The 21,808-nt window shown below is 38.3% G+C and overlaps 1 protein-coding gene across 1 annotated transcript in view; it reads right to left on the bottom strand.

The window, feature by feature from the left end:
• Nucleotides 1-497: 497 nt before the first annotated feature.
• Nucleotides 498-21,808, bottom strand: part of PRDM6 (PR/SET domain 6) — a 78,262-nt gene continuing 56,951 nt past the window's right edge. Inside the window, exons 5-7 of the mRNA XM_059492444.1 lie at nucleotides 21,381-21,723; nucleotides 10,196-10,372; nucleotides 498-2,887 (exon numbers count right to left, since the gene is read on the bottom strand). Of these exons, the coding sequence (XP_059348427.1) occupies nucleotides 2,773-2,887; nucleotides 10,196-10,372; nucleotides 21,381-21,723 (635 nt within the window). The 3' untranslated portion in view covers nucleotides 498-2,772. The remainder of the gene's footprint in view (nucleotides 2,888-10,195; nucleotides 10,373-21,380; nucleotides 21,724-21,808) is intronic.

Genomic DNA, 21,808 nt, shown 5'->3' with positions numbered 1-21,808 from the left:
AATTATCTGGAAGGAAAATAAAATAAATTCTGCAGACATACTACTCTAGTGCATTTTTTTAAAAATCCAATAAAATCTTGAAACAATTGACCTTTACTTCACACCCATTCAGAAGAATATTTAGACATGTTTAAATGAAAACATACAAGTAAGCCTACCTGCAGTCAGCAGGGAACTTGCCATTTCTGTAAGCACATACTTAGGTACTCTTTGCACTACATGATTCAAATATAGTGGAGTCTCTTCACTGCCACAAACCTCATCCCTGACCATGGGAGCAGGATTAGATAATGCAGCAGCACAACTCACTAATCTAACATAGCTCACATTTGCTTTTCAGAGCATGACATTTTCCCACTTACTTAGTTTATAAATTTTCTGATCTCTTGTTCTTTGTTTAACTGTTTGCTTGCAGAAATGATCAATAGATACTGTTCAAATAGTTAACTAAAAGTTGGTGCCCCACCAAATGTTACTTTATATTAAGTCACTTAAATAATGAAAAATGTGAGCTACCAGGCATGAGTGTTTGAAATGTTTAGGATTTTATTTTGGTTTCTTCTGTTTCATTAACCTTGCTAGAAACAAAACAATGTTCAAATAGTCACCTTTAAGTTACAAGTCTTCCTACCCAGCTTCCCATGCTTCTTTGAACCTAAAAGCAAACAAACAAACACATTTATATAGTAGCTAAGAGTCTCTCATAGTTTTGAGGATAGAATCAGGCAGGTGACAGAATCGCTCACTCCCCATATCTCTGCACTCAGAAATAGAGCTGAAAACTCATAGGAATAAACCTTCTTTATGAGATAATCTGGTATCTGCTAGAACAATGATAAAAAAATCTTTTCACCCCCATCACGATTTTTACATTTCAATGGCCAAACACAAATACTCCTGAAGTAATTCCCTGCAAAGCTTTGGAAACTCCAGATTCTGCAGTGTAGTTTTTACAATATAATAGATGAACACCATGCAGTATGGATGTCTTAGCTTTTAAACTCCTTTTAAATGCATTTGAATTTTACTGTAAGCTCTTTTTCTGCTTGAGCTCTTTGCAGAATTCATAAGTGGTCTGAACCTGGTGTCAAATTTGTAGCTGATTCTGTCTAGCCCTTTACAGAACTGGATACTTTATTCTCTACATATTTAAAATCATCCCCATAAATGTGTTTAAAATATTTAATATAATCAACTGAGCCCTTATGAGCTACTCAGCACTTCAGTTTTGGTGCAAAACTGAATTAATCTATTTTAATCCCCATATTCTCCACAATTGTATTTTGCAGTATTACCTTACGATAAAGCATGACCTCAGACTGTTTAGGTTTTGCTTCTTGGTGGTTGTGATTTTGTTTCTTTTCTTTTAATTTATTTTCTTTTTTCTTTTTCTTTTTTTTTTTTTCTTTTAGATTTTTTCTGGTTTTTTTTTCCTTTTTTTAAACATTTTTGTCAACCTACTGCTCTAGCATTGAAACAATCAATACATAAACAAACGCCGCTGGCTTCTAGAAGTGAAAACATAATTTGATTAGACAAAATTGTGAAATCTGAAATACATCATGGATAAAAGCATGGGAAAAAGCCAATATGGAAATTGTTAAATCAACCCAATGTAATGACATCTGAGCTTTTTACATTTATATTGGGAATATTTTGGCTTTCCTTCATTCACTTTACCAGGCAAATTTCTATGAAGTGAATGCTATGAAGCCTACAAGAAATTGATAAAGTATCTCTATTCAAATTTATCTTTTATTTTGAAGCTCAGCCCAATGGTACTGAAAGCTTCATCTAATACAGGAGCATTTCTAATTTGATCCAGATAACAGACTGAAAATATCAATCGACTATAGTTTGGATTTCTGATTGGTTTTCCTAGAACATTAAATCAGTTACCCAAACCAAATGTATCTTCTCGGTTTTCTGCTCCTTGTAATATTATTTACACATGGACTGGAATATTTAGTGTTTATAACACTTTTTACCACCTCTGTCTTTCATAGCTATTAGACTAAATTTGAAAGCACTATTAGTTTGACACAGTTTTCCTACTTGTTTCTTTGTGTAATGTATATTTGCAGATATACAACATTCCATTTTTTTTACTATTTTTTCTTTTTGTTTTTGTTGTTTTTCTTTCCCAGAATATCTATGGCAATGCCAATGCAAATTAGTTGCATGAAAAAGTGCACACAGTGTGAGGCATGAGACTATGGAAATGGAATGCCCTTTGGTCTGAGGTGGCTGACACTGACCCAGGTATAGCTTGCGATCACTTTCCATCCCACACAGCAATTTCTATTACAGCCATGTCAAGATCAACTTAGCCCAGCCCAGCTAAATGTACAGACTACATCTGGGTCTTTTGAGTCATGCTACAAAAAAGGTGCAACAATAAACAAGTCCATGTGCATTCTCAGTCATAACTATGAGCAGAAGAACCCTTGAGACTCCTCACTTTGGCATTAAATAACAATTATAAAGGCTTTTAGAATTAAAGCAATACATGAAGGGACTTGAAATGTTAACAGTCCCAAGTAACTTGTCAATTGAAATAAGACTCATCCCTAGTCATAAATAAATAATCTCTTTCCTGGTCTCACTTCCATGCCAGGATCAATATCTCTTAACATCTTACTTATTTTATTACTGCTTTTGGTTTTCTGGGACTGATTGAAAGTTGCTCAGAGGAAATCTTTGGTTTTGCTTAAGTGTCCGTGACATTTAATCATGACTTTCCTTGCAGTTTAATTCCAACCAGTCAATCAGTTAATCCACTTCAATTGATTCTGTGCTCTCTGTTATTGGCTTGCACTCATTGGGCATCCTCTGGTGTCGACTCAGCTGGGTGGCTTGTGTGAAGCTCCTCTCACACCTCTCGCACCTGGTGAAGGCAAGAGAGAAAATTGAGACCAGGGAGCTGCTCTGGGGGGGGGTGATGGGCTTTGTCTCATCCTGCCTAATCAGAACAGACACTCAAAAGTGGCTTCAGATTTTACTGGCTCGAGAGGTTTAATTGGTGGCTACTTCCAAGGCCTTGATGCCTATGATGGGACAAGGCCTGTCTGATTCAGAACAGAGGAATCTGTCAATAGACAGGGGGAAGGTGATTTCTCCAGAGAGGCCTGTCCTGCTGTAGCTCTGATCACTGTCAGTTCAAATAGATAAAGAACAAAAAGAGATTTTTAGGAGTGAGCCATCAAAGAGGCAGCTTGTCTGCAGTTTTCTGCTCTGCATCCCCTAAGAGAAATTGATGACAAATAGCATTTCACCTTCTGCTTTTTTAAAATCCACAATTGCCTATTGGAGGATGAGAAATCACAAAGCAGTAATCGTTCAGTCCTAGAACAAGAGAAAACTCTTTGTTTATCTGATCTGACCATGTAGTAGGATTCATTTTTAAAAGGCACATAGAGAGAGTGGTTACTTAATTATCTGTGGGCATCCACACTATTTGCGAAATCTGTGGGTTGAGGAAGAACTCCTAACAGCCATCAGTGTTGCTTCGCTTTTATACTGTTTCCCTTTCTACCCTGTTCTCTCTTAGAGAACCATAATCTGCAAGAAAAATACTGCATGAACGAATGAACAAAGCCATTAAATTTTGCAGAGGATAGAATAGGGGCTACGGTTGCCTTGGAATTAATCCCTTATCCCTGCTCTAAAGACACACTACTGTACCTAATCTCCCAAATGCTGCCTTCTTAATTTGCATTCTGAACATTAGAGAAGGGTTTGATGAGTCACAAACATGGATGGAGCAGACCCTTTCTGTATGGTGCTTGCTCCAAAAGCCGTCTTCAGTTTAATGGTACCATGTGATGTCTTATCTCCAAAAAAGATTTTCATAAAAGTATCACTGCAATGAATCGTTCACCTTCAAAGGAGAAGTGAGAGAAACAACGGGCTCAACTAATTCACCTAATCTTTCTCTATCATGTGAATGATAGAAAGTGAACTGTCAGTGATTTGCTTATTAAAAAAAAGAAGATATTTACACACATGTATAACTGTGGATATTCTTCACATTAATAATTTTGGTGATAAATTTCTGCTTCAGGACTATTTAGCACAGACATTACAGAGTCATTCATCCAGGTTACTGTACCAATCTAAAATGTCAACACTTTTAAGTTGTATTTCCTTGATTGTCTTTCATGGAATATTTTTAGTATCCTATGCCACTGTTAAAAACTGCACTGTGATCTTGACAAATGTAAAATGTCAGCTTTAATGTATCAGACCTATCAGCTCAATGAAAATAACTCAGAAGTATTGATTACTTAATGATTTTTGGGGTATTCATTAACGTCTATGTGCAGATCATCCACTCTCCAGAGCTCCTGAAGTGCTGATGACACATTAGTGCACTGCTGATTGTTTATTAGAAAACTGATTACTTACTGGATTAGTGTGTCAAAATATACTACCTTTCATTGCCTGACAAACTTGCAAATTATTGTATTATTTTTATATACATACATATATATCTATCACAGAGGCATTATAATCAATTTTAAGGCTGGGGGGTTAACTTAGTCTGTATGAGATATTACTCTCTACTTGAACTTGATAGTTTGGTTATTTTGATGTCCACAAAGACAAGTACTTTGCTTGATGAGTAATAGGAGGGTTGGATCCTTGCCTAACTAAGCTGTAAGTGATACAGTTGCAACATAACCTATAAAATCAGGTGTGGCATGCCCTGATTTTAAGAGCCTGGCCAAATAAAGGAAATAAGGGCTAACAGGATGCTTAGGCACCATGAGTAACTTAGATGACAGCTATAGAGTGATCCAAAGACAGTGTTACCCACCAAAACCATTTGCTGTGGCAGGCAGGCCTCCTTATCCTTTCTGGGGCTTGTCTGGGAGGCTGGAATTGGGCAGGCATTCACTCAGCACCTTGCATTGTTAGTGAAAGTGCAGAGCAAGGTTTACCACAGTTCTTTAAGACACAACTTCCCATCCTTTATCCACAAGATTCCTCTGTTGTAGGAGTGCTCTACCTTCCCAGCTACAGGCTGATACACTAACATCAAGCACAGGAAAGAGGGATGCTAAAGAGAGAACAGAAAAGGGGTAAATCTCTTGATACAAGCACCTACCCTTTATGAATTGGAAGGCTGTGGGTGCCAAGTGTTGCTGCTGGTCAAACTGTGATGTCTGCATTTACACAGCCCTTGGGCAAAAGTCAGAATAAAGCCTCTGACAAAGCACTTAATTCCCCTGTCTTTCCCTTGTACCTGGATAACCTTCAGATATTACCCAAGGTGCCTGGGATTTTCTAGGTACTTCCAAATCATGTGGGTGGTGTTTTCAGGACCGTAGTTTTGGATATATAAGTACCTGGCTTATGGGCAGAGATGTGTATTAGGCTCCTGATTCCTCTTTTCAATGTGGTCCAGAGAAGTTGTTGCTGGATACAAACTGATAGAAAAGGTGAAGATAATAGTGTCACAGCAGTCAGCATTACTGTCTCACAGTAGGTAGGAATGGGAAGAGGAGCAAGAATATTTTTCTTCTGGATTGTGATGTACTCTACTAACCATTCTTTCCCAGCCCATCATAGCAGAATAACCACTCCTATAAACTCTGCCCATGAGATTGGTGAGTTTTCATGTGCATGTTCCTGTATGTAACCCAGACGTGTTTAATGTTGTGTTGGACAGTTGAACAGTGGACAAAATTGTCAGAAAGGAAAAAGACTCCATAGCTCATGTGCCCACACACCAAGCCACTATGGGACTGAGCCCAAGCCTGAATGATAGACACACAAAATTTTGGCTAAGCCTGCACTGTAGATACATGTATTGGCAATAATGACACTTATTAACTGAGATACAATTTAATTTCCACTTAGGGCCATCTGATGGCATTTGAATGGAATTTAAACAGCCCCAGGTGCATTTAGGTCCAAAGCAATTCCAAAGTCCTCAAACAATTAGGTACCATCAGTGAAAACTGGATCCATGTTGCCTTCTTTTACAATGTCTGCATACACTGTAATTGTAAGGAGCAACGTCCTAAAGCATTCAGCCTCCTCAGCCTCAAGGCTTCACTCTTCCACAGGGTTTCCTGGTATGATTTGCTTGGGTGGAGGTGGTAAACAGAATTGTTCTTAAGTTCACAAAGTGCACCAATAGTCCTGGGGTATTTCTACAGTACTGGGGTTTCTGATTTTGTTTAGATAGCCCTCATTGTTACTGGTCTGCTTGTTTGCTTCACAGTGCTTTCAAAACATTGACAGTGAGGATTGGTTTAATTTGCACATTTATGTCAACCTCTGTGAAAGGCTTTGGGTGGAGAAAATGCTGAGGGCCTATTTTAGAAAAAAAGACATTAATTTGATACTCTCAAAATAAACATTTTAAGATTTCATTGAACAAGGACATTTTAAACTCCTTTGGAAGGGTGTAAAAAATCCAAGAAAAACTATCAACCAAAGAGAATCCCTCCTGACAACTCTGAGATGTCGCTGCAGGTACAACGTACATATTCAACCTAAAATGAATGCTGACCACTTTTGTATTTCAGTAAGTAACAATGTAAAATATGTGATCTGTTGGAGGCTGAAAGAATCTTTCCTCCTCATTATTTTGGATTGACTGCTAAATCTTAGGTCTTTGAATAAGTCTGATTCTGTAGGCAAATGAAAATTGGGAGGGGGTGAGAAAAAATTAAGAGAACAGAGATAACAAATAATTTTCCTTTTTCTCCTGCATTTTAATTTACTTAAGATCTTTGTTCCCAGACTAGCAGCCATAGTGGAGACTTCAGTAAGATAAGAATACACAAAAACTTTTCAGTGGTGCGGCTGGCTTGATAGCTTGTGATGACATGAAAAGTCAAATTCAGCTAAAGCTTTGACTACAGATAACCTCACTTAGCATTGTTATCTTAATGAAAAGAAAATAGAAAAGTCTTCCACCATACATCCAAATTTACCTAGGACCTACAAAGAAAATGGCCTCTCACAGAAAAAGCTTTTTAACCAATCCCAAACATCCTCTCACAAAACAATTAATCTAAAATATTTTTGAAAATACTGTCACCAGTGTTCACCATTTTTAAAACCAGCTTCTGGAAATAATATGCATACAAACATACTTGGCTTTTAACATTGCTGATTTAATCCATGCTGAGTGTCATTTGTCTATAAGCACATATGAGAACAGCTGCCCTATTGCATTAGTAATCATGAGATTGCATTCACAGCAGAAGCACCTTCAAAATTATACCTGTTATTTTAAAATAACTTAGCTAGAATTAGCTAAGTTATTTTAAATAAATTAGCTAGAATTTAAGTAATTTATCACTATCCATGCATGGCAATTCTTCCTAATATTAAAATATTAGTTAAATTAAGTGTGTGCATCACCACAAATACAAACTTCTCTGAGGTACAGAAACACTGTTTCAGTTAACTTTTCTGTCTTTTTTTTTTTTTGTTTTTGTGCGTAAGTGTATACTCAAAATTCTTCATAAACAAACATTTAAAACCTAAATCGCATGATCAAGAGACAGATATTTTGCTTGTTCTATTTATGGTTCTTGCTTAATAGAATTTGTTGAGCGTCTTTTCCTAAACCAGATCTTGTGCAACCCTTTTCCAAAGGAGGATCCAAACAGTGATGAGACATCAAAAGGAGTTGCACCTCTTTCTTTTTTCTCCAGCAGAGATGATAGATTGATTTCTGGATAATTTTCTGCTCCTCCTCTCTCAAATGCAAGTAGTCCTGCATGAGAGACAAATCTGCCCTTTTGAACAGCTTTGCAGGACCAAGGCTTGTGTGTCCTCTTATCTGACTAGCAGGGATGGGAAAACCTGCAGCTCCAGTTTCAGCTTCACATGAAGTTACTAGTCAGCTTAGTGAAAATACTTCAACAAGACTTCCAGAGAGAAAATGGTGCTACTGTTTCTTGTGCTTGAGGAAGAAACTAAAGAAACACCTTGCACAGTTGAAATTATGCCATGCATCATAAAGAACCAGTATAAAGTATACACTTTTTTTTTTTTTGTTGCTCTGTCCCGCAACTTAAGGAACAGTCAGATACATCCTGGAATACTTAAATGCTTCCACTCGAGCAGGGCAAAACATAACAAATGAACAAACAAACAAAAAAAATCAAAAAACCAAAAAACCCCAAAAAAACCCCACAAAAACTAACCAAAACAAAGCAAAACAAAAAACAAACCCAGACCTCTTGTTAGTTGTATTACATACATTAAGCTCTCTCACAAATGAAATTGTGCTGTAATCGAGTCCATTTTTGAAAAGGGTAAAAAATTAGTATACCAAAGGGGAAAAATAATGACTCTAAATTGGGCAAAATAGCAGATCTATTGGAAACATGACAAAAAGAGGACGTTAAGGAAAAAAATTAAGTGGACTTAACAAGGTTACACATAAGTAACACCTTAACATTAAACGAAATCTATTTTCCATTTTGACCCGGAAACCCCTTCCATTAATTACTAAAATCTATTTACACAGCAACTAGATAAAATCAATCTGATTGCTCGCACCATTTTTGGCTCACTTTCTGTGGGCTCTGAGCATTCAACAGACTGGCTCAAGAGAAGTCGATATTTAGATGTTCTGAGCCTCCACGACATCCTAGCCATGATTCCTGCCATGCCAATTCTTCTTCTGTACTGGATATGCAGCATTTTGCTCCTGGCTCTGCCCCCTCGCCCCCAGCAGAGACATATGTGGAGGCTGTGCTTCCTTCCAGCCTTATATGGAGGCAAAGTGTGCTCACCAGTATCTCTGTGGGGCTGTTATGGGGGGTTCTGACAGGCCGAGCTCCCTTGCACTAACCAGATCAAAAGCACTGTCTGGCAAAAGTGGAAAAAAAAGTCAAACAGAGAAAAGTAGAAAGAGAACAGACAGTACTCGCAGAACTGGGAGAGACACACACCTTCTACACATATTCCCCTTCCTCCTAGGAACATCCAGGAAGCTTCCAAAAGAAGTGATATCGATACATTAGGTGGAATTGCTCCAATGACCACATCTAGGTACTCTGAGCCCGTCAGTTCAGCCAAGACAAAGACACAAACATGGGATATATTTCTTCTGCTTTGGAGAGCCCTTCCTCTTTAGTAGGCAGAGTCTTGCACAACAGAAGGTAAAATATCAGGATCAGCTGTACTATTGCTGGAAATGAGCACTGCTGGAAGATTTCTGAGACAGGTATGTGCTTAGCTTTAATATCAGTAATTGAAAACTTCAGAAGTTAACAAAATCTGTTTAATGTAAAATCATCTTTATTAGGCGACATTTTTTTCTTATACTTCGGACAGCTGAACACTTTCAATTTATTACTATGATCTTTCAAAACTTATGCCACAGAGTTACATTTTCTATTCAGTGATTCTGAGACTAAAAGGAGGTGCATATTCCTCCCCATATATAACTAGAGCCAAATTAGCTTTTAAGTGAAGCTACATCTACCTCAGTATATAGACATCAAAGAATCATATTAATGTTCTTACAACATGGCCCGTCTCAGTCTTGATCATATTTTCAGCTGTGGTTCTCTGGCAGCAGCTTGTCACTTAATTAAAATAATCAAGGTATCATTAGAGAACAGAAGATTGTGCAAGGTTTTCAAGAAACTCAAAATCAAAGCTGTATAAATTCTGATTTTAACAGCACCACTAGCTGTTTCACCTCATTGTCACAGACATCTTTTCATTAAAATCCTTTCGTTAGGATTTTTGCTGCTGAAGCTGAGAAGCTTCAGCAACAAAGTGTAAACAATGGTTATCTGCTGGTGTAGAATGCAACAGGTAGATCCATGATTTGTCTCAGGTGGATGTTTAGATTTACCGACCACTCACAGCAGAGCTAAGTCTCGTTCTCTGCTGAGACGCAGACCTTTGTAATTCATTCCTTTTCTATTCTTAGCTTAGCTAACCTTCTGAGAACTTTCTCTCTATTCTTTTTAGTATAGTAATAATGTAATATATATAATAAAATAACAAATCAAGCCTTCTGAACATGAAGTCAACATTTCTTGCCTCTCTCTTCATCCTGCAACCCTTGCAAGCCCTGTGGCACCTCATGGTCTGACCTTGGCTTTCAAGGGATCATCAGCCGAGTGCTGGCGATGCTGGTGAGCAGCAGCAATGCATTTCCCCCCCTAATCTCAGCTGGCAAATGCCGCTGGCCTCAGGTACTTACTTGAAGGGCTTTTCCCCGGTGTGCGTGCGGATGTGGTTGTTGAGCGTGGTGGCCCCGGCGAAGGCGCGCCCGCAGTAGCCGCACTTGAAGGGCCTGTCGCTGGAGTGCGTCACGACGTGGTTGCGCAGCTCCGAGGGCTGCGAGAAGGACTGCGAGCAGTGGCCGCACTGGTAGGGCCTGCGGTGGGAAGGGAAACGGCAGCGTCAGTGCTGTCTGTTGGCACCAGCAGGAAACCACACGGGACGGGGGCTCCTGATCCTCCCAAGGATCTCCAAAGAGAAAAGCGGGCGCGCTTCTCTGGGTCTTTCTTGGGAAGCGCAAGCCCAAAACTTCACAACCCCTTTAGCAAATGTGAAACTCTTGGGCAGGAATTAAAAGAGAGTCTATGGGACCATAAGCCATAAATCAGCAAACTAGTGAACCTGCAGTACACATCTGCTTGCCTTCGTTCTCTCAAACTCGATGGTACTCCTTAGTCAAAAAGAAAAGATCCACACGCATGGAGCTGATGGACTCATGTAATCCTGTCTGCTGGTGTGAGCTATAGCCTTACTTGCAAATGCATATCTGATGGTTGTGTGCACATCCTGTCGTTATTCTTTAGCTATTCACAATTAAACTCCTCATATTGCTTTGGAGGATTTTAGAGATCACTTATTTCAATAAGAGACTTGGAAAAAATGACTGCTGTATCTAATATTTAAATTATCTTTCTATTTTCTTATTTCAGTTGAAAATCTTTACATTTCATTAACATTTTTTCTCCCATCTAGATTGAAAATGTCTGTTTTGGGGATCTCGGAAGGAAACGCAGAACTCAGGTTTTCAACAACACATCTTGTTAAAAATAAACATAACAAACAAACATGCAAAATGACTGATATGTTACAAATTCAGAATCATAACAAGCAGACTGCAAACACAGAAAAAAAAGGATACACAACAACAATGTGAGACTGGTCTTCTGAAATGCTAACTAAAATAAAATGCCAAGAAACCATGTCTATATATTTCTCTTCAATAAAAGTGGCTTTATGTCAACACCCTACTAGGTTTTTTTTTCTATTTCACATTTGTTTTAACTTAGTAGCAGAGTCCTAAATGCTTATCAGACTGCTTGCTAAGAAAATTAAGATCTTTTTTCTGGAGGGATAATAATGATTTTTACCCTACACAACATTTTAACTCTTGGTGTCTGCGTTTCCAGAGCCAATGGCCCACACAACTTAATTGCTCTCTCCGTAATAAATGTATATGTTTAAATAGCTAGAAACCAAAACTAAAGGGAAAGAGACAATGGTGACCAGGCATGTACAATTCAATTAAGTGCAAAATAAAGTGAACTATCTCATTTGTCAAGTGAACTGCTTAATTGTGGCTACTTGCATCACTGAACACAAATACTATTATTTTACAGTGCTTCAGAGCACTGAACCCTGATTGTAGAATTTTTTAGCTTGATTAATAGCTCAGTATTCATCAATAACTCAATAGCTTACAATTTTAATTACTTGCATTTGAAAATCTAACTACTCTCTAACAAGTTTGAAAGTAAGGTATGAAAGCTGTGGAAAGGTAATTTAGATGATGTGGCCCTTAAAGATACACAGAAGTATGTAAGATAATATTTTAAAAAACCAAAAACCAAGAAAGTGTTTTTCTGTTTCTCTTACGGAAAGACAAGTAGTAACATGTCCAGTTTTCACCTTTCTTGGAGTCCAAAGTTAATTTGAAGAAAATATTTATCAAATTTGGTAAGAAATTTCAAGAGTTGATAAAACAGAGATAATTGGTGAATGCAGTAATCAAGCACTTTTAACCAAAATAAAGCAATAATATATTCTGTATCCAAGAAACATTGATTTTTTTTTAATAGTGAAGGAGACCATTAACATCTATTAGCCTCTGGTTATCTATTTTTAACAGCAACCACAAAAAATGATGCAATGCGACATAAAGAATTAATGAATGAATAAATTAATAAATAATAATAATTAATCTTTTTATTTTTTAAAGTGATAAATAAATCAATATTATTAACTTAATACAGTGAAAATTCACACTGCAACTTGTCTGTAAACAGTCAAAATTTCAAACCAGATATAGGTGAACATTGTCATGGCAAACAATATGGGTTCATTGCCTCAAAATAAATGTCTTCTTTACAAAATACTCAGAATATATTTCACTGGCTTACACTGAAGTAAATCATCCCTGCAAAAGATCACCAATTGTTAGATCACTTTGACTCCATTTTTCTGATTGATCCACATGTTGAGACAAAAACTGTTAAAGAAGTTACCCTTCTCTTTACAGAGGATGAATTTATCCAAGTTTATGTCCAAGTAATTCTAATTAATACTAAAATGCCTAATTTTTTTAAAGCTTATGTAAATGACATACATTAGGCAAAATTAATTTTAAAAAGAGAGCCTAAAAATGCATTGAAATACTGTAACAACTTAAAAATGCTCCAATTTGCACAATTGCAGATTTGAATACGCCAACTTCTGACAACTTTTGGACGCTACTATTTTTCAATGAGAAAAGAAATAATTAGATTCAATAAGTACAGAAGTTATCATTCTGTTCTCTGGTAACAATTTTCCTGTGCTCGGGATTTTTTTTTTCTTGGAAGAAGATAAAATCAATATGTTATTTTTCAAAAAAAAATGAAAGTGGTGCTGAAGGCCTGAGCAGGAGCTGTGCTCGGTTCAGTGAGTGCATTGACATGGGCAGAGCACGCCTGCCTTTGATGCAGCACTTGTGTCTTCTGCCATCACTTCTGTCTGCACTGGGACAATGAGTTCGGATGGTGACCTCGCTATAACAGAGCTCTGCAGACAAGGAGGAACAGCAACAAAGGGACTGAGATGTTGGTCCTCGTAGGCTGTGCTTTCAGGAATCCGCTGCTGTACTGGCAGCTCAGAAAAACTCATTTCCTTGGAATAACCAACACACATATCGTACTTTCCTGAGCTTCACAGTATCCATGTGAATCAAAATCTTGCCAGATCATAATTTTAAGTTACAGTTAAGAGCAGCTAAACTGATTACAGCCATGTGCAGATGAGAGTGATGTTCTGACAATCATCAAAAGTAGTTCTAATGTTTTTTTATAGAACACCTAGTTACATAGGAGCTTTTAGCTTCACATCTTTCTTTTTGAGCTTAAAGAAGGGAAATCTACTTACCCAGAAGAAAATTTTCCTGTTGGAAAAATTTTACACTGTTGTTATTAATCCCATGCATCATTGATAAGCTATCTAGGTTTACTGACATTCAGAATCCACCAGCTTTTTCTGGAAACCTTAATCCTACAGTCTCTGAATCTATGATGGCCCATATAGGAATATAGGCCATCCAAACTGAAATTCTGAGAGCAATTCTAATGTAATAGTTTTCAGGTTTTGTGGTAATTTATAATTTGAGCTTTTCCAAGTTGTGCAAACATTTTCCAAAATTAAAACACTATGGAATAAATTTTGCTCTCTAAGTTAGACAATCTCTTGAATGATTTTGCTCTTTGGTGAGGTCTTTTCCTTTCTTAAAATTTCTTTACTTTGCAGCTGATATTTTTCTGCGTGAAACCACATCATGCATGGGATCAGTAAAAAAGTCAGGCTTCCCTATAAGGCTTACTGAACCTCACCAAAGCTCATGCTTTGGGCAAGGAATGTAGAACCCCTAATATGTACAAAGCACGTTAAGAGACTAGAAAAATCCATATGCTTTCATCTGAAATAGCTACTGAGAGACAGCCGTACATTTAGGTTAATTCTTTCTAGATTTTCGTTTAGCAAACTTGACATAGCTTTATTTGTCTTTTACTATTCCTCTGTCAAAAGAATATATTTTCCAAATTCTGACTCCTAAGTGTATCTAAGTGTTATAAATTTATTTTCTACATCATAAACTATTAACTCTTTGAATTATTAGAACCTTAGAGAATCCAATCATTATTTTCCACTGCATTTTCAAACTATTTCCTTTATGATTAATATGTTTTTAGTGTGGCCTTGTCAGAAGTGAATTTGCTCTTTTCAAGGGGCATATGGAATTCTAGTGTAATCTTAGAAATTTCTTGTAAGGGCAAGCTCCTGAATACTTGTAACTTTGTCATTGAAACTCAGCCCAGTGAGACAAAATAGCACAGCACTGTATTCTTTTCCCTCAGAAAGAGCTGGAAAAGCACCAGCTGAAAGGAGAGATTGGCATGTGATTGAAAGTGTTTTTCTCCCTGTTGATGACTAAGAAGTAAAAAGCCAACATGATCATAGAGTTATAGAATGGTCTGTGTTGAAAGGGGCCTTAAAGACCATCTTGTTTCCAACCCCTTGCTATGGGCAGGGACATGGTGAAATATGAGTCTCCTCAAGCCAGGTCTCATAAGCTCTTGAGATCTATTTCACACCCAAGATGGCTCAGCTACCTTAGAAGGCATAAAATCATCAGGATGGCTTCTGTGACAGTGTTGGAAACAAAAAGGTTTTAATAAAAGGCAAAATAAACAAAACTCTTTGCAGAGAAAAACCGAACCAGGTGCAAAAGGTCCTTGCCCCCGGTAAAACACCTCACAAAAGCAGTTAGTTTATTTTTTCTCTTCTTTTTATAGTAAATTGTGACTCCTGTCCAATTAGCTATCCTTAAGTTTGAGGTGAAGACCCCCAGGTCCTATGAGATGTCTTTTCACCTAATTGAGGAGAGAAACTTCTGTGCTTATTTCCTTTTTAAGGGGACAAAGGATATTTTTGTCACTCCGTCAAGTGGGGGCACATTCCTATAGGACATCTTCCACTCAAGACCCCATTCTATTTGGCCTAGATCATTCCCAAGACAGGGCATTGACAACTTCTCTGGGAAAATTTCAAGTCTCTCATCACCCTCACACTAAAGAATTTCTTTCTTACATCCCATCAAAATTTACCATCTTTCAGTTTAAAGCCATTATCCCCTGTTCTATCACTAAATGCCATCATAAAAAAAGTCTCTCTCCAGATTTCTTGTGGGCCCCTATGTGTACTGGAAAGCTCATATAAGGTGTCCCTGTGCCCTTCTTTTCTCTACCCTCAACAGCCCAAACTCTCTCAACCTGTCTTCATGCCCCTGATCATTTTTGGGATCGTCCTCTGGACTCTCTGTAGGAGATCCACATCCTTCTAATGTTGGAATTCCCAGAGCTGGATGCAGTGCTCCAGGTGGGGTTTCACAAGAGTTGAATAGAGGGGGAGAATCACTTCCTGCCCATCCTGCTTTTGACACAGTCCAGGACACGTTTGCCTTTCTGTGTTGCAAGTGCACACCTGGCTCATGTCCAGCTTCTCATCCCCCAACATATCTGAGTCCTTGTCCTCAGGAATGTGCTCAGTCCATTCCCCACCCAGTCTGTATTTGTGCTTGAGATTGCCCTGAACCACTTTCACTTGCTCTTGTTGTATTTCATGATGCTCACCCAGTCCCACCTTTCCAACCTGCCAAGGTCACTCTGGGTGGCATCCCTTCCATCCAGCATGTCACCTGCCCTGCAAAGCCTGATGTCATCAGGAAACTCGCTGAGGGTGCCCTCGGTCCCACTGTCCCTGTCACCAAAAAACACTGCTGTGCTAAGTAGCATCAGCCCAAATAGCAGCCTCTAAGGAATAGCTCTAGTCTCCACTTGGAGATTGAGCCATTGCACTCTTTTCAGTGCAACTTTACTGCCAATTCCTTATCCATTGAGAGATCTGACCATCAAATAAATCCATGTCTCTTCACTTCACCGACAAGGCTGCTGGGTGCAAACACTTAGCATAGGTCCAGGTAGATGACCTCAGTCTCTATTGCTTATTCACCAACTCTGTAAACACTGCTGTAGAAGGTTACCAAATTTGTCAGGCATGACAAATTTGCCCTTAGTGAAATCGCCTTGGCTGTCATCAGTCACCCCATTATTTTCCATGTTCCTTAACCTAGTCACCAGGGCAATTTGCTTCATGCTCTTGCCAAGTACCAAGGTGAGAATGACTACCCTGTAGTTGTCCAGGTCTTTCTTTTTAGCAGTGGAGGTTATGTTACCCCTTTTTGAATCAGCAGATCTTCACCAGACTGCCATGACCTCTCAAATATGACAGATAGTGGCTTAGCCACCTCACCATTTCTCTCAGGGTATGCACATGCTTCTCACCAGGCCCCAGGGGCTTGCACATCTTCAGATTCTTAGATGGTCTTCAATCTGATCTTCTATAACTCACAGCTCTTCATTCTCCCAGTCCCTGCTTTTACCTTCTGTGACATGAGTGGTGTAACTGGAACATTTGCCAGTTAAGTTGCTGACTGGCTCGGCCTTTGCTATGTCCTAGGTCACCAGGCCTCCTGCTTCCCTTTAGAGAGGTCCTGCATTTACCCTGGTCTTCCTTTTATCACTAATGTAACAATAGAAGCTTTTGTTGTCCTAGATGTCCCTGCCCACATTTAATCCTATCAGGGCTTTAGCTTTCCCAAAGGGATTTCTGGCTGCTTAGACAACCTGTCTGTATATCTCCCAGGCTACCTGTCTGTGCTTGCATTCTCTGGAGGCTTCCTTTCTGTCTTTGAATTAATCCAGGAGTTCCCCATTCATCCATGCAGGCATCCTGGTGGTTTTTCCTGACTTCCTCTTTGCTCCTGAGCTTCCCAAAGGTGATTGATCTCACAGTCTCAAAGAGTGGGGCACAGGGCTCCCTTGAATCCAGGACAGCATTTCTCATTGGTATAGGGGGGAGGATGCCATGCCACAGCCTCTGCACAAACCCCACAAGCAGTGCAGTTTGAGGTGGGGCCAGCATCAGCTTTCAGGATCTGGCCTTTATGCAATGCTCAGCTTTTTAAGAGCACAGCGACAGTCAGAGGAGTTAGGTCACAGTTGCTCTCAAAGGAAGGTATTTTTGAGGAATGCCTTCTTCTAGCAAGTGGAATTAAGGTTGAAGAGCAAAGTGACACCTCAGGATACTGCTAACCTGCACACAGCAACATCCCAAGCGTCAGCAGAGCCATGGGGGGTTACTCTCACTGCACTCCACATCCCCTGCCAGGTTGGTGCTCCCCTCAAGCAACGCAGCTGCTGTCCTGAGCACCACAGGTACCATGCAGCATCAGGGATGGCAGAGCTGGACCTGCTGGGAGTTCATCTGCTACAAATCATCTGCTACAAATGCTTGGGAAGAAACCGGCCAAAGCAGAAAGCCAGCATTGGAGCATATGCAAGCTTCTGAAGCTGTCAGGGAGAGTTTCTGCTCTGTAGACCTGTTATTGTTACTAGCTCTGAGTACTGGGCACTTGCAAACCTTTATGCGAAGATTATGCAAGAACCAGCATTAAATTCAGCACTTTACAAGAGCAATACTCAATACACAGAAATAGACAACTCTTGCTCAAAACACTCATTTTTTAAAAGTCTGTTTTGGAGAGGTTCAAATCAATTAGTGGACTTGTGGAGAGCATCAAGATCAAAGACACAGAACCTATAAAGAAAATATAAACACAAAATGGACTAAGCCATGATATTAGAGAAAAACATCTATTAAGCTGGTAACTTCAACTTCCTGTTAAGAAAAACAAAACAAAACAAAACATGCTTACTATTTAATATTGCGGTGATATTGCAAAACGTGAGTATAATATCTTTTGACTAAAGAAGAATTGTGAGTGCCAGATCACATCCATAATCTATCATCCATGAACACATTTATGGACTGTGCTTTCCCTCAGATTCTCAGCTTGAATCCCTGGCAATCAATGAGAATATATATCATACAGATGTACAGGTTGTACATGAAAATATGACACACAGAAGTCTTGAGAACTGAAGCGTTCTGACTTCCCTGAACAACAGTGTATCCTGAATCTGGTGATCAGAGTGATGTGGAAGACTGCTGTCATTAAAAAAGACTGTGTCATTATCAGAAAAGTTGTTGCTGTTAAAAAAACCAAATAAAAATTGTTCACTGTAATAAGGAGTTTTGGTAACCTCATTTTTGAGCCTTCCAAACAGGATTGTTGGGAATTTCTGCAGAAGAAGGGAGGAAATAATAATAATAATAATAATAAAACCTAAAAAAACTTCAAAAAGAGAAAAAACAAAAACAAACAAACAAAAGAAAACCACCACCCCAACAAAATAAACAAAAAAAAAAAAAAAAAACTAAAAAAAAAGATTTCCAACTCTTGCTTCCAGAAATATCTTCTCAAACTGTTTCTGTCTGGTCAAGGCTTAAGCAAGTCTTAAAGGCTCAGATGGTCCTCGAGTTCAAGATTTTACAAATTTAAATTTCCACCTCTCACACACACTTCAACCCCAATTACCATTAATTTCAAAGAGAAGCCCTAAAAAATGTAACAAACTTAAAATTTTTTGTGGAAAGAGAAAAGTATATAAGTAAACCAGTAAAAAATTAAAAGTGAATTTAAATTAAATTCTTAATCTTTAAATAAAACAAAAACCACAGCAGAAGATTTTAATAATTTCTCCTATTTGGGATTCATCATGTTTTAAAATTATTTTTACTTATTAAGTGATCAGTCTGATAAATAGGATCATTTATTTCTTGCTACTTCATGGAATTACGGATATTATGGCCTATTTATGTCTGCTCTCATTTAGATGTTTTCTTAATCTCAGTTGTTGTATTATCTTTGTTTGGATTTCTCAAGCTTCAAGTAGTCTGCTTTTCTTGTATTTCAGACCATGAATTAGACTCCTGTACAGATTCAAAGGTTGTTTTCCCTGCACAGCACTATTGCAAAACAAGTACTAAGCCAGAGCAGACAGACTAAAGTCTATTTCCTAGAGATGATAGGCCCTACTGTTTCAGTCACATCAAAGATGCAGTGGCTGGTGTGCTTACAAATTGCTGACAATAAATGAGGAGTTGTTTATCAGTTGGAGCAGTGCTGCAGATGTCATTGAGAAAAGAAGAACAAGAGAGCTGCATCCAGCACTTGGGGCTGGCAAGCGGGTATTCTTTCACAAATCATACCTTACCTTCATGTCTCCTGGAAATTTTGTACAGCACTGTAAAAATTTTTCATCTAGAAAAATGCAAAGTGTTTAAGAAACCAAAGGCTCCTTTTTTCTAGACACTGTATCACTAAATAACTGGCACCCACTAAAAGACAAAAAGTTTCCTGTGATGTAAGCTCAGACTGTAAAGGTTTCCAAGCAAGGATATGATAACCCAGATCCTAGGGCAGTTATTTATGGTAATTTCAAGCATGGAATGAATTGCAATGACCTTAATCATAGCAAGATGATTTCCTACTATGCCCTAGGGTATTCTGAACTGACAATGCTCCAGACTTTCCTGAGGAAGCTGCTGGCTGGGTAGGCACAGGAGGGACTGAGAGGTAGTACACCATGAATCTGCACCCTACTAATGAGAATGATCACTTTTAAGACTGAGGACCAGAAATCCAGTCTGTGTTTGTTCAAACAATATTTGACACAAGCTGCTTAGGAGGAAATAAATAAAAAAGTAATAAATTAATTTTAAAAAATTAATCTCTCACCTCCACAATGAAAGATCTAATGGTAAGACAGATTTATCCTCATTTTCTTTCTCTGACAAAATAAATATTTAGCTGTCACTTAGAGCGGAGAATAGTGCCATTAAGAGAGATCCTTCTTGCAGTAACTATTATCTGCAACTTGCTTCTTCACAAAGGAAGTCACTGGTTAAAACAAAGGGTGAAATCTAGGTGTCACACCTGATTGGGTGAATCACTGAAAAAGTATGTGGAGGACCTCACAACATGCCTTTTCCAGTGTCTAGATTCTTCCAGGATGCACCTTTTTATGCTTTACAGTATACTTAGGATGCTTTAATACCAGAAACACAAAAGCCCATGGAATGTAGGAGAGCAGACCTTTCAGGACCCATATTCTACATTGTACACCTAAATTACCAGTTTTGTCCTACAGCTTCCCTAGCAACGCATTTGCTTCTGCTGAGGCAAGCATGAAATCCAGAAAAGTGTTGAAAGAGCCTGTTCACATTCACAATATTATCAATTTTTAATTTTTATTAATATTAGCTTAGAATCCAATTAGTCCCTAACATGCTTGACATTTCTTCGGGAAAATGGATTTATTCTCTCCATACCCATAGAATCACACAAGCATTTGTGTACATGTAGATAGCACACAAAGTACACGAGGAGACATAGACATGCACACAAACACATACACAGACTCAGTCTTTGCTGCTTTTTTGGTAGTGGTATTTTTAACTCTAATTCACAATTAAATGCTGCTTTTTGGAACAGCTTTCAGGGATTTAGCTGTTATGCTCAAATCTTCACAGCTGAAGAAGAGACAAAATACAGGCAGCTTTTTTTTATTGAATTAATTTGATTTTTGTCTTTTGTCCTGCCAGCTATCAAAATTGTCAAATAAACCAGCTTTGATTCATAAATAATGGTTCCATTATATTTACTGTGCCACCGGTCAGAGTACCTGAAATTTTAATTCACTTGTTCAGCTAAATTTCATCCTCAGTTCACAGCCATAAAATTCTGTATTGACAAACTTTCAAACCAACTTTGACTCTGAGGTATCTAGTCAACATTTTTCTTCTGTGTGGATATTAGTTTATTGAATAAGTGGCATCTGTTTTCCTCCACATCACTGGTGGAGTAGGTATTTCCTTTTGACAGCTTTGTACGATTTATGGGTTTGCATGCTATGAAGAAAAATAGTACTAAGCAAAAAATTCCAATTCATTACCTCTTAGTACTTAATTAAGTTCATACGCATTGCACACTATAGGTGAACCCTGAAATGACTGTGACAGCCACTGAGCAGCAAGTTAGATTATCTTTGGAAGACAGAGAGACTTTTAATTATCTTGACCTCATTTCTTCCATCTATGATATTCATAAATTTTCATTTTATTTTGTTGCCTCCATCAGATGTACCAAACCATTCTAAAAACAAGATTATATCCTTAGCTATTTCCTTTTATCTGCACATTTAGGCACTGAATGTTTTTACAAATAGTGAAGGCAAGCAATAGTTTTTATCAGCTTACTTCACGCAGCTGCAGATGAATTATGTCATACAGGCTCCCCATAATAATGGTTTGGTTTTGAAAATGATAACAGCTTGATAAAAGAAGAAAGCAGTGGATCTGGCTATCAGTAGATACAGAAATAAAGAGAGCCTGGGCTTTACCTGTCGGGGTTCTGCGTACACACATGCATCTGCAAGAGGATCCGCTGGGTGAAAGTCTTAAAGCACTGCCCACATTTCCAAAGATGCCAGTCACTGAACTCAGAATTTAGTTGGCTTGTTGAAGTTGGGCTTGCAAGAACTCGTTGGTTTTTGACACTGATCTGGTTAAATCCTGACTCGATGGACCCAGACTTATCCAGGAGAGAAAAATTTCGGCTACACGGAGTCTGTGGAAATACTATGGATCGCTGTGGAGTGGCAGGGGATAGTTTGCTACTTTTATTAAATGGTTGTAGGGTGTCTTGTCTGGACATGGCCTCCATTACAGTCGAAGGGACATTCACTGGGAGAAAACAAGAAAAGTAAATAAGATTCTTTTTATGCCTTTTTAAAACTAATACAATTTTGGGACACCAAAAAAATCAACA

Source organism: Ammospiza nelsoni, chromosome Z (assembly GCF_027579445.1).
Source record: "Ammospiza nelsoni isolate bAmmNel1 chromosome Z, bAmmNel1.pri, whole genome shotgun sequence".
Classification (NCBI taxonomy): Eukaryota; Metazoa; Chordata; class Aves; order Passeriformes; family Passerellidae; genus Ammospiza; species Ammospiza nelsoni.
Note: the sequence above shows the minus strand (reverse complement) of the source record. Positions and strands in the feature narration are given on the sequence as shown.